Genomic DNA, 12,771 nt, shown 5'->3' on the forward strand with positions numbered 1-12,771 from the left:
AATAACAAGAGAAAAAAAGTCTGAAAATCATTTTATGAGGAAGGTAATGACCAAATCTTGAAATTCATGGAGAGAGTTCTAACGCTTGCTAGCCATCATGAATCTTCTCAAAGGGTAAAATGAACGAGTGGAAAATAGAGAGAAATTCAGAAGTAAATCTTCAGCTAAGCAAATTGCAACCAACAGTCCCCCAGGAAAATGTCAGTGATTTGTCTCTGCAAAGAAACAGAAAATTCCTGATTACCTTAGCTTGTAGTCTTCCTCCTAGTGTTGATCTTGCATGATAAATTACAATGAGGACATCTCCTTGGACTGTAATCCCCAGTGGAATTATGGCTTTGCCATCTTCAATTTTAAAATCTCTAAACAAGAGAAAGGCATTGTACGAGTGTTATAAACAAAAGAAAAAAAACTTAGCGGCCAAGAAGCCCAATCCTGAAGAAAAAATGACTCTCAGTAAATGAAAGTTAGTCTCAAATAATGGATGCTACCAATGCAATTCCTAAGAGCTCAAAGGGTTTTCTTCAGGGGGTTGGGGGGAAAGAGTGCAACATACAACTGTACGTATCTGGAATTATTTCTGTTGTATAGGAACAAATTATTTCTGGAAATAATCCTTGTTTATTTTTTTCCTAAACTCTTGCCCTGCTACCCAAAGAATATTTTGTTCAAGGTGTAATTCAAAAAAAGATTACAAAAACACTTTGCAAGGGCTCTTTCTGCATTATCTCCATCTCACAGTTTTTTAATTCCCCAAATTCACACTGCATTGGGGGCATGACTGGCTGTAAAACAGGCAGTTTGATTACACTTTGTTGGAGTTCAGGTGGCTCAGCAGAGTCAAATGCTCACCCGGCGTTTCCGCCTTGGCTAAGGGATTTGGGAGATTTCAAATCCGGTTTCGAGAGCTGTGACAGAGCCGTGCACGAGCACGGTCTTCTAAATTGCTGTTCCAGTGGAGGATTTAGGTGGGCTCAGCCAGCTCCTAGTCCCTTTTCAATGTAAAATGGGGTTCACTTTACATTTCTTTACAGAGAATGGATTCCTAATAATAGGCACCAACTCCATCAGTTTCATTCCTTTAACTTGTCGGGAAAAGGTGACACCCGCACCTAGCCAGAAAGGGATGAGAGATGGAGCTGGGATGTGGCTTCATCTCTACCTCCCTGCCAACAAGAGGACTGGCACCTTGAGACACTCACTTTTGATGCCCATCCACACCCCAATATTCACCCACATCTCCACTGCCATCACTCCCGATCCCTCCCCACCTTACAGTCTTCCCTTATCTTAGTAGCACCAGAAGCAGTGTGGCTTAGTGGTTCGAGCACAGGCCTGGGAATCAGAAGGACCTGGGTTCGGATCCCGGCTCTGCCACATGGCTGCTGTGTGACCTTAGGCAAGTCACTTAATTTCTCTGGGCCTCAGTTACCTCAACTGTAAAATGGGAGTTAAGAACGTGAGCCCCATGTGGGAGAGACTGTGACCAACCTGCTTAACTCGTATCTACCCCCAGTGCTTAGTACAATGCTCAGCACATAGTAAGGGCATGACACGTACCATAGTTATCATTATTATGAATTATTAGTACTTCAACTGCCTCTCCTGCACCCACACACTTCCATTATCTGTTTGCCAAATCCTGGACTTCCACTGGGCTTGCCTTACCTAGCCCCGATTTCCTTTAAGGTTGACCCAATCTGAGTCTCAATGTGAAGGAGTTGTACGAGGTCAAGGGGTTTGGGGGGAGGGAGGTGGAGAGATCAGGGCTACCTTGGAGTCTGGTTTCACCTTAAAAGTTTCAGTGACAAAGGAAATAAGATGGGAAAGGGCTGCAATTGCATAAGGTGGTAGCGGTAAAATGTATACTTACATATACAGAAATTTATGGATGCTCACATTCATACATACATATTATTTACACATACATGTGTGTACTTAATATATATGCACAAATGTGTTTATGAAAGTTTGCATGTATCTATGTGTGCTCAACATATTTAAAGGGCAGGCCTTTTAACTGTACAATTCCAAACTAATCTAGAATCATTCCGGTCTACATTTAAAATCAAAAGCGATTTCTGATGCGATAGCATAAATGAATCAGAGGTAACCATCGAAAGCCAAAGAACACAGTGGACTCCACGCTTACTTCATTTTATCATACTCCTGAGATGTAGTGGTCACTCTCTCATCTCCCACGTAGACTTCACAGAAGGGTCGACAACCATTTCGTTGCTTGCTGAAGAGGGGAACTGGTGTCATTATAACTGATTTTATGAGTATTGGTTTGCTGTGTGGGATAATTGGCTCTTCTGCCATCATGTCGCACATGTATTCTATGTACCTGCAAGAAAAAATCGAAAACAGAATAGATACATGTACTACCAACTATGCACCAGCCCAATTGTTCCCCGGTACTGTGGCAAAATTAACACTAATAAGAATAGAGATATTTGATAAGCAGTTACTGTCTGCCAACCACTCTATTAAACAGTGGGGTAGGTACAAGACAACCAGGTCCAATACGGTCCCCGTCCCACATGGGGCTCACCGTCTAAGCGCTAGGGAGAACAGGTACTGAATACCGTTTTACAGATGACAAAACTGAGACACAGAGAAATTAAGTGATTCGCCCAAGTACCCAAAGCAGGCTAGTGGTGGTGTTGGAATTCGAACCCAGGTCCCCTGAAGTCCAGGCCCGTGCTCTTTCCACTAGGCCATGCTGCTGCCATTATTTATCTTCATTATCCTCCACTATTTCTCCCGACCATCCACTGGCTAAAAGACTTTCCACTTAGCCCTCTCCTTACATACCTGGTCTCTACATCCCAGCTTGGGCTCTTAGTTCCTCACAAACTCACTTTCTTCCTGTACCTCCTTCTCAACTCTCTCACCCCTGACCTCTTCCTCCTGCCCGGAACTCCCTCAACCTTCAAATCCACCAGGCCACATCTCTCCCTATCTTCCAAATTGTCCTGAAAACCTCCTCTAGGAGGCAATGCCCAACTAATTTACAACCCTCTTGGTCACATCATATTACTATCCACCCTTAGTTTTTACGTATATCAATTTTTGTTTTCTGAGGGATACGTTACTCTTCTCAATTGAATCTTTATTACTCCCCTTGCCTCCTCATCTCTTATAAAATTTGACCCCATCTCCCCAACTAGACTGCAAGTACGAAGACCGGGACCAAGACTATTACTTTGATTGTATTCTCCCAAATAGCTAGTACAGTTCCCCTACAAAATAAATTGAAACAGAACTCTGGAGTTCACTTCTACGGTTTTTCTTTTTTAATAAACCTACCAGAAACCCGAGGCAGAGTCTGAAATAGGGCATTATTGGGGCTTGTTGATTAGAAGCGGTAGTCCACACTCTTTAGTTATTAGTAACTAATGATGCCTATGTATGGAGTTTGCAGGTTCCCACGCAGCACATTTAGAGATAGACATATGTACCCCCAAATAATCACCACTTTGCAGCTGGGTTTATGGCCCTGTGATATGGATTGCTCAACAGAAGTCGTATTCAATATCCAGTTAGGTGTCAATTGACTTGGGTCTGAAAAATAGCTCCTTGAAGTCTTGGCCCTACAACTGAGGTTTGGGGTGAGCTCGTTATGGGCAGGGAACGTATCTGCTAATTCTGCTGTATTACATTCTCCCAAGTGCTTAGTACAGTGCTCTGCACGTAGCAAGCACTCAAATACCAGTGATTGCTCAATCGTTTGAAAGGAAGCCAAAACAGCCACTCTATATTGCTTTGCCAAGACTTAATGATTCAAACCTGATATACAGTGAATTTCAGGGTGCCTGGTGGATAGCACGGGCCTGGGGGCCAAAAGGACCTGGGTTCTAATTTCAGCTCCTTTACTTGTCTCCTGTGTCACCTTGAGCAAATTATTTCACTTTTCTGGGCCTCAGTTCCCTCGTCTGTCAAATGGGGATTAAGACTGTGAGCCCTCTGTGGGACAGGGATTGTGTCCAACGCAATTAGCTTGTATCTACCCCAGCCCTTAGAACAGTGCCTCATAGTAGATGCTTAAATACAACAATTATTATTAACAACAGCCTAGTATATCACAGATCCCTGGAATTTAGACATTAAGAAACCCCTGGCTAGGCAAACTCAGAGTCTTCCAGATTTTTAGACAGTGTTTAGAATAGTTAGCATGCATCGAATTCCAGGCCACAATCATATTATCCCAACTGTTTTGTGTGGAAGTTAATCAACAGCTGCAGGAGAATACCATATAGGCATTGTTAAAGTTTAGAAAAGCATTCCTGAATAGTGCAACCCAAAGCAAAACAATTGAGTGAACTCTTAAATTCCCATAGATTTAAGTAGGGTTAGGTTCCCAGGACCTCTATTTCCACTAAATAAAACATCTCTACACATATCCCCCTTTGTTTGAAGAGAACAAAGGGATTTTTTCTGTACCTTTGTCTGATGTCAATCCTAACCTGAGATTAAAGGCTCCGTTTTAAACATTCAAAATATAAAGAGACCTAGCGGATGCTACCTCTGCCTTGGTTCCGAACATCAAAAGAAATGCTACTTGGGAAAACACACACGCTCGCACTCCAAATGAACCTCAAAGTATTTTTGCACCTGAATTGGTTGAAACGCACTTTTGAGAGGGGAGAAGCGACAATTTCGAAAAATGACCCACGGAGCAGTGTTAAGTATGGACTTGCTTACTCCCTTTGTTCATCCACCCCTCCCAGCTCCACAGCATTTATGTACATTATCTGTAATTTATTTGTATTGATGTCTGTCTCCCCCGATCTAGACTGTAAGCTTGTCGCGGGCAGGGGATGTGTCTGTTCATGGTTGTACTGTACTCTCCCAAGTACTCAGTACAGTGTTCTGCACACAGTAAGTGTTCAATAAATACGACTGAATGGAATGAATGAATGACTTAAGAGGGGAGCGATCGGAGGCAAGGAGATCAGGCTGATGCAGCAGGGCTGGAACAGCAGCACGGTGGCCGTTTGGATGGAGAAGGCGACTCGGATTTGACAACAGGCTGAATAAGGGGGTTGGAAGAGAGGACAGAGTCACGGATAACGCCCCGGCTCCGGGCTTGAGACACGGAGAGGGTGGTGGTGGTGTCTTCTTGTGAATGGGAAATTCGATAAGAAGGCGCTTCATTGGTAACTTTGGAGAGAGGAGTGGAGTGAGGGTGGTGGAAACCAGGAATGCGGTGAAAATAAACAGCTCAGAAGTTTTGTATGTGAAAAAACCTCGCAGCTGGGGGAAAGTAGAGAAGAGAGGCCTATCTTTTTAGGTCTTCTGAGCTCACATCCGCTGCCTGGATAATCACTTATCTTGTAAATTTGCATTCCCCCAACTGCTACCTCAACCCTTCTGGGCCATCGAAGCACTGAAATTACTATTGCTCTCAGAACACTCTGTTCATGCCGTATGTACTTTACAACACCCCCATCTATATTTTCTCCATCTCCCCCACTAAACTGCAAGCTCCTTGACAGTAGGGATCGTGTCTAACTTTTGTATGCTCCCAACTTTACATACAGGAGCTTGCATAGCAAGCACCTCTAATAAAGCAAATTTTCTTTTTATGGTATTTGTTCAAGCCCATCGAACACTGTTCAAAGCACTGGGGTAATAATAATAATAATGTTGGTATTTGTTAAGCGCTTACTATGTGCAGAGAACTGTTCTAAGCGCTGGGATAGATACAGGGTAATAACGTTGTCCCACATGAGGCTCACAGTCTTAATCCCCATTTTACAGATGAGGGAACAGAGGCCCAGAGAAGGGAAGTGACTTGCCCACAGTCACACAGCTGACAAGTGGCAGAGCCGGGATTCGAACCCATGAACTCTGGCTCCCAAGCCCGTGCTCTCTCCACTGAGTCACACTGCTTCTCTGTAGATCCAACTTAATTAGATTGGACACAGTCCCTGTCCCGCATGGGGCTCACAACCTAAACAGGAGGAAGAAGAGGAGAACCGTGGCACACAGAAGTGAAGTGACTTGCCCAAGATAACGCAGCATGCATTTGGCAGGGTCAGGATTAGAACCCAGGTCCTGACTCCCAGGCCCATGCTCTTCCCACTAGGCCATGCTCCTTCCCAATAAAGCAACTCAGAGCAAGGACTGCCTGATATTCTTGCGATGAGCTTGTCTGTGAGCCCATGTTTTTCCCCCGCACCAATACAGCAGGGATGCATTTTACCTTTTATGAGATGGCCAGATCCCAGGTGGACAGCGTTTCATACTGAACATATAAACCGCAGCCTCGGCAGTGGTGAAGAGACGACAGAAACACAAAAAGGAGCAAACAACAACCGCGGATGCTGCTCTGCCGTCCTAAAATACAAGATCGAGAGAATACATATTTTAATTTGCCACAATAATGCTACCCTTTCAAGTGCATCCTCCCTATGAGATCTCAGGAGAGGAGTTTAGGCAGAAAATATCCGCCAAGTGCCTCATCCCTATATTAGAACCTTTACAAACAGAAGGCACAGATAAATTCCCTTTGCCTCCTCGAAACCTGAAACACCTATCTTTAACCATCCGCTGAGCTATCCGAGCCACGACTGCTCCCCATTTTGCAAGAAATTTATCCTGCTGCCAGGTAATATCAGAAAGCAGGAAAGGAGACAGGGGAGGACACGGCCGAGGGGAACTGTTTAAACAGTAGCTACGGTGTCTGCAAGAGTAGCGGGGGATAAGGAGATGGTTTTCAAAGGAATTACCCAAAGATATCCAACAGAGCAAGGGCATACCTTCTATTATCCTATTACCTTATTACCGTATTTATTTTGTTAATGAAGCGTACATCCCCTTGATTCTATTTATCGTGATTAAGTTGTCTTGTTTTTTGTCCGTCTGTCTCCCCCGATTAGACTGCAAGCCCGTCAATGGGCAGGGATTGTCTGTATCTGTTGCCGAATTCTCCATTCCAAGCGCTTAGTACAGTGTTCTGCACATAGTAAGCACTCAATAAATGCTATTGAATGAATATACCTTCTAAAGCTGATTCTGCAGTCCCAGATTGTTTTTTCAGGTGCTATCGGAGCAGACGGGGCTGGGGTGCGGGCATGTGTGTGAGAGAGTAAGAGAGAAAGAATATGAGGCTGGGTGGGTCATCTCTGGTATGTATGTTTAAGGAAGCAGGCTGGCCTTTGCCCTCTGGGGGCAAGAATATCAACAGGTTTCATTTATGCACAATGCACCCAGCCCAGCCACTAATGAGCATCTACAAAAGAGGGGGCTGATAAGCATGAGAAGCAGAACTGAGCGGCATGGTCAACGAGGAAGCTGACGGCTCAGCCATCCCCCCGAGAGACGTTGCCACAAAAGAGAGAGAGGACCTCTCATTTTGGCCCATTACATAGTAGAAAAGCCCACGACCTCCCTTCTGGGAGAAGACAACAGGAGCTGAATGTAGGCACCCCCCACCCCGAGATTAAAGAGGCCGGGTCTGGGAGCAGTAAGCATGACCATGAACTGACAGAGGATAAAATCCTAGGGGTGAGGGAGGAAAGCTTGGCATTTTCGGGGGTCCATCTGTCAGTGGAGCCTCTATCTTACAGAACCCCATCCGTGACAATTGCCTGCTGAATTGGAACGTTGGGAATAGCTGCTGATGGGGAGTCTCTCAGGGAGATTTGGGGGGGCGGGGGGCGGAGGGGAGGATTGTGGTCCAGCATACCCACTGCCACCCAAAAGCAAACATGCAGGCAAGAGAAGTCTGGGTGCTCCTTTTAATTGGATAAAAATCTCATCCAAATCCCTTCTTCAACCAGCAACTTGGGTAACTGGATGAAAGAGATTCGATCTCTTTTTTGATAAGAGCAGCACTAAAGAGCTATATGCTAATAGTCACAGACATGCTACTAGTCATAAAATTAGTTGTAAAATTTGGCCTGGCATATAATGTTACCCAGGCAAAACCAAATAGGAGACGGAGAGGTTCTTTTTCCCCACTCCCACTCCTTATTCTGCTTTCCACGTCTTCATTTTGGAATGCTCAATGTAGACACTAGCTCATGCTACCTCACTGGGACTCCAGACTGGTTTCAATGGGGGGAAAAAAAAATCCAATGCTTCCAGTACTACTTACTAGGCAGTGCACAATGCAAACATTTCTGTGATCTTGCTTTAGCCACAGATGCATATTTTTGCAAACGCTGTAAAGGTTTTGAAGATTCGGTGCCCGTCTCGCTGGCCACCCGCAGTCGGAAACCTAAACAGAAGAGAAAAATCATCTTAAGATACACAAAACATCAGAGATGATCACTGTACCAATCACATTTTCCCGTTCGTAACAATTCACGCGGGGAACGTGTCTACCAACTTCGATATCGTCCTCTCCCAAGCGTTGGGTAAAGTGCTCTGCACACGGCAAGTGCTCAATCAATACCGTTGACTGATTTGAAAGTGTACCTGAGGTGTAGTGAAAAGAACACTTGGGAAAACCTGTTATTCTTTCCCTTCTGAATACACATCAGCTCCTTTACCCAAGAATGGAAGATAGAAAGTATCAAACAATGAAAGACTTTGTAAATACTAACTGCACACCCAACACCTGTGTGTAGTATAGGAAAACAACAACAACAAAAAGTGCGGCTAATCAGTCATCCACAGCCCCACACCCAAATCATCATCACCAATGGTATTTACTGAGTGTCTACTGTGTGCAGAGCACTGAATTAAGCTCTTGGGAGAGTACATCACAACAGAGTTGGTAGATATGTTCCCTGCCCACAAAATGCCTACAGTATTAGAGAGGGACACAGACACTACCCTGTATCTACCCCAGCGCTTAGAACAGTGCTCGATACATAGTAAACACTTAAATACCATAAAAAAAGCACTAAAAAATTTGGATGCTACACTATGGAGTTTCAAAGCCCACTTTAAGTACAGTCACTGCTGGAAAAATGGGAAAGTCTGGTCCCATTTATGACAAGGGTGGAGATTCCAGGGTGCCTCTCCCACACCAACTACTGCCCGAATCCTCGATCCTGGTTAGGACACCCTGTCAGTCGACTCCATCCCCACTCTCAACTTGTACCTGGGCATGGGGAAATCGGACTTGCCATCTTCTTAAAGCACAGCTTGATCCGCAACTCCGGAGGGGTTTTAGAGGACGATCCCTTATTTGGCCTTGGGGAAACTGTAGCTGTGATTTCTACTTTAGAACTCTCCAAGCAAGTGGAAAATAACTGCTTACAACAGGGTCGACAACCTTTTTGTATAGAAGAGTCAAACAAAATGAAACTTGCGAGCTGGTGTTGGGCAGCGAGCCAAGCACACAATGTAAACAGGAAAACAGGAGGTGCGCTTTGCGTGGAGGCAGGAATCTTTTTCTCCAGCAGCAGTGGGGATCACAAGTGTAAACAACACTCATCAAGGGGGCTGCTCTGGCCCCCCAATGGCTGGAGGCGGGGTGTAAGTGGTCCCCTCCTCCGCCTGGCTTGATGGTCTCAGTGCCACGGCTGCCTGCCCGGCCATAGTGTGGCAAGAGCAGCTCCAGTTTGCCTTGCGGTTTGGTGAGGAAGGTGAGAACATTATCCATCCCCAAGCTGGCGGGGATGGAGCCGGGGGGAACGGGGAGAGGGGGCAGGGGTGGCATCACCATCTTGCCCCCTTTCCAGCTCAGAAGGGGGTGGGGGGGGGAACAAGCCAGCCACTTCCTACTCCAAAAGTTACGAGGTGGGGGGAGCTAATGGCAGAGTTCTCATGGGACTGGCTCTAGGGTGGAATGGCCCCCAAGGAGTGTGCTCTAAAGTCACATAAAGCATCAAAAAAAGATAGTACATATAGCTCAAGAGCCATGGGCTGTCGACCCCTGCCTGGCTGAGAACTGCCAGTATGTCACACTGTTGTATATCAGGTCACTCTGAACTCAAACATCAGTTCAAAAAACCAAATCTGTGTCAGGTGCACGACTGGGAAGTCACTCTGTGGGAGTGCGGAAGGGAGTGTATAAGAGCCCTCCAATGGTAGGGATTGAAGGTGAGGTGGGGAATCAAGAAGTGAAAGAAAGGAGAGGTATGAGTGAGGAGGAGAAAGAAAAGGCTGACAAGACAAGGATTAGGTAGGAAGAATGGAGAAACTGTGAAGACAAAGTAAAGGCTCAAAATAATAGATGCTGATAGAAAGTGGGTGAGACAAAAGGAAAGCTATGGGGGGGAGGGTGGAAATGAAAGAAGAAAAAAGGCAAGAAGAGGATGAGGAGAGAGGCAGGAGACTAACTTAGGAACATCCACCCTCGAGTCACATTCCGGCTATTTTTCTCATCGACAAAGGCCCAGTTTGGGGACAGAACCCTAACTCAAACTTCCAACAACCTGAATTCTTCCCTAGAACCACTTCTAAAACCCCTTCTAATCTTCCCTTCATCAGAACACACTCTTCTCTGAGACATCCTGCTGACTCACCTCTCACTTCCTTCTGCCTCATGTGGAATTTCAATGAGTTACAGCTAGTTAACTTTAAAGCTAAATTAAGGAGAAAGTTTAAATCGTATGGGAGCTACAGTTATACATTAAACCTTCGGAGGCATCAGAATAATTTTAGGGAACAAAGACCTTTTGATACTTAATCTATATATTAAAAAATGTCACTCGTATAACACTTCAGAATTAACTGCAATATGCCAACAGAAACGCGGACTACTCACTCTATTATGAAATCTTGAAGGCCTGTATGTTCTTGGGGATAGGTTGTAAACAGCATAATGTCCTGGGTGTTTAGAGTCTAAAAACAACCGCACATCTTCTATATTATTTTTGATAGCTGACTCCACACCTTCTGCGGGAAATGACATCACTGAAAGTAGAACACAACCATATCAGTTATAGACATATGTAATAACAGGTATCACTTCTCTGGCACACCAATATATTTTCTTTTTTTGATAAGGAGGATTAGCAAAAGCTGATTCGTAACTTGACAGAAATGGGCGGTGCTGACGAAGCCTCCCAACGAGAACGACAGAGGTGTTCCGGGCCGAGAACCCGCCTGAACGAACAGATTCTACTGCTAGCCCTTTAAGCGTCCTGTCTTGCGCCCACCAGTCAGACTCCCGCTGGGACACGGGGTGCAACGAGCGAGTAGGCGGGCAGGGGCGCAGTAAGTTGCTAAGTTCACGCCAAGGTTCTGTGCAGGACCCACTTCGGCCAGAATGACCAGAACCCAGCACCCATGCCGTACCACAGTGCCATGACCCGGCAGACGGTCGCCCTGGAAGCCGCTGGGGGTCTCTACCGCCCAAGGGAGCCCAGCCGTCTTTCGGGATTCCCCCAGGGCCCATCCGCCTCAGGGGACTCCCGATATGTGGTGGTTCGGTTGGACACCTTTGCCACTGAAGTGGTGGCCCCCGGCGGGTAATCCCAGACCATTTCCCAGGCCTCCCACTTTCCGGAGCCATGCTCTTTCCACTGACCCAGCAGCAGGGCTACAGAAAATGGGGAGACAGCTGAAATTCCAACCGGCCCACTCTGCTAATGGCAAAGCATGTGCAGAAGAGGAAAACGGAAAATATCTACAATGAGGGCTTTCGGATTACCTGTAGATTTCAATTAGCCAAGCTTTCCCTGATTCCCAAGTGGCTTGACTCATCAAGCGATAACACAATCTTCCCCTTACAGGGGAGGAGGAGAAGGAAAGCCAGGGTTACTTACCGTAACCTGAGTTCTCTTAAGGTGTGGAGACATCCCAGATGATCACTCTGGTAGCCAGTTCCGGATACCCCATTAGTCCTTGTAAGCTCAAGGGGCCGCCTTCCTAGATAGCAGCCAGTCTGACCATCAAAGGGATCATCCTCCACTCTTCCCGTTCCTAGGGAGGGGCCCCTCTCCCAGTTCCTCAACTGAGCCAAAACTCGGCAAAGAGAGCTCCAAGACGAAAGGAGTCCTCCCCGGGGCGCCCTCTGCCTTTGAGAGAAGGAAGGGTGGAGGCAATCATCTGGCATGCCTACACACTTTCAGAGAACTCAGGTTACGGTAAGCAACCCTTACTTCTCCAAAGGTGGGGTGAGGGAACAAGCCAGATGATCGACTGCTCTGGTGGGTTCACTAGCAGCTTCAAGAAAGGGGGGAGATTAGGTTCCCTCAAACGGATGCTGTGGGATGAATCTACCAGAATAGACCGGAACAGCAGCTTCCCCAGGTCGAGGGCTCAAGAGTCAGAAAAGAAACAGCCAAAAACAACCTCTTGGTTGACATAAAAGCTGTAGGCTATCTTAGGAAAGAAAGCCCGGGTAGGTTCACAGTATATCGGTGAAGATGTTGGTTCGGGGGGGGGGAAGAATCAGTCATCAAAACCGGTAGCTTGCCAATATGTTTCGAGAGAGGTGACAGTCACCAGAAAGAAAATCTGCTGAGAAATTTGAAGCCACTGCTGTGTAGGAGCTCAAAACAAGGGTTGGTTCCCTGGGTGAGACTAGCATTAATGTTCCCCAAAATAAGGGAAAAGTGACATCCTGATGGACAAAGTGATGCTTGAATGGGCCCCTCACAAACAGGGTCTGAGGAGGAGGGGGAATGGAGAAAGAAGGTGCGATAAAACACCCCACAAGCCTATTTCTAAGGAAAAATCCAAGGTGGTGATTGCTGTCAAGTCCACCCTGAGAGAAGCCGTCCACCCTGGGACAGTCCTGGAGAGAGGGAGAGGGAGGGAGGGAGAGAGAGAATTGCACTCAACATTTCCACTTATAAGCCAGTCTGGCTTCATGTGTATAAGGTCTACATACCTAATCTGTCCACCTCAACATGCTCA

At 46.1% G+C, this 12,771-nt stretch overlaps 1 protein-coding gene across 4 annotated transcripts in view; it reads right to left on the reverse strand.

The window, feature by feature from the left end:
• GAK (cyclin G associated kinase) overlaps positions 1–12,771 on the reverse strand; it is a 96,795-nt gene that overhangs the window by 40,229 nt on the left and 43,795 nt on the right. For all 4 annotated transcript variants that reach the window (XM_007672826.3, XM_007672827.3, XM_007672828.3 and 1 more), the window contains 5 exons: positions 10,673–10,821; positions 8,108–8,230; positions 6,212–6,345; positions 2,153–2,347; positions 245–362 (listed from right to left, as the gene is read on the reverse strand). In XM_007672826.3, the coding sequence (XP_007671016.1) occupies positions 245–362; positions 2,153–2,347; positions 6,212–6,345; positions 8,108–8,230; positions 10,673–10,821 (719 nt within the window). The remainder of the gene's footprint in view (positions 1–244; positions 363–2,152; positions 2,348–6,211; positions 6,346–8,107; positions 8,231–10,672; positions 10,822–12,771) is intronic.

Source organism: Ornithorhynchus anatinus, chromosome X3 (assembly GCF_004115215.2).
Source record: "Ornithorhynchus anatinus isolate Pmale09 chromosome X3, mOrnAna1.pri.v4, whole genome shotgun sequence".
NCBI classification, from domain to species: domain Eukaryota; kingdom Metazoa; phylum Chordata; class Mammalia; order Monotremata; family Ornithorhynchidae; genus Ornithorhynchus; species Ornithorhynchus anatinus.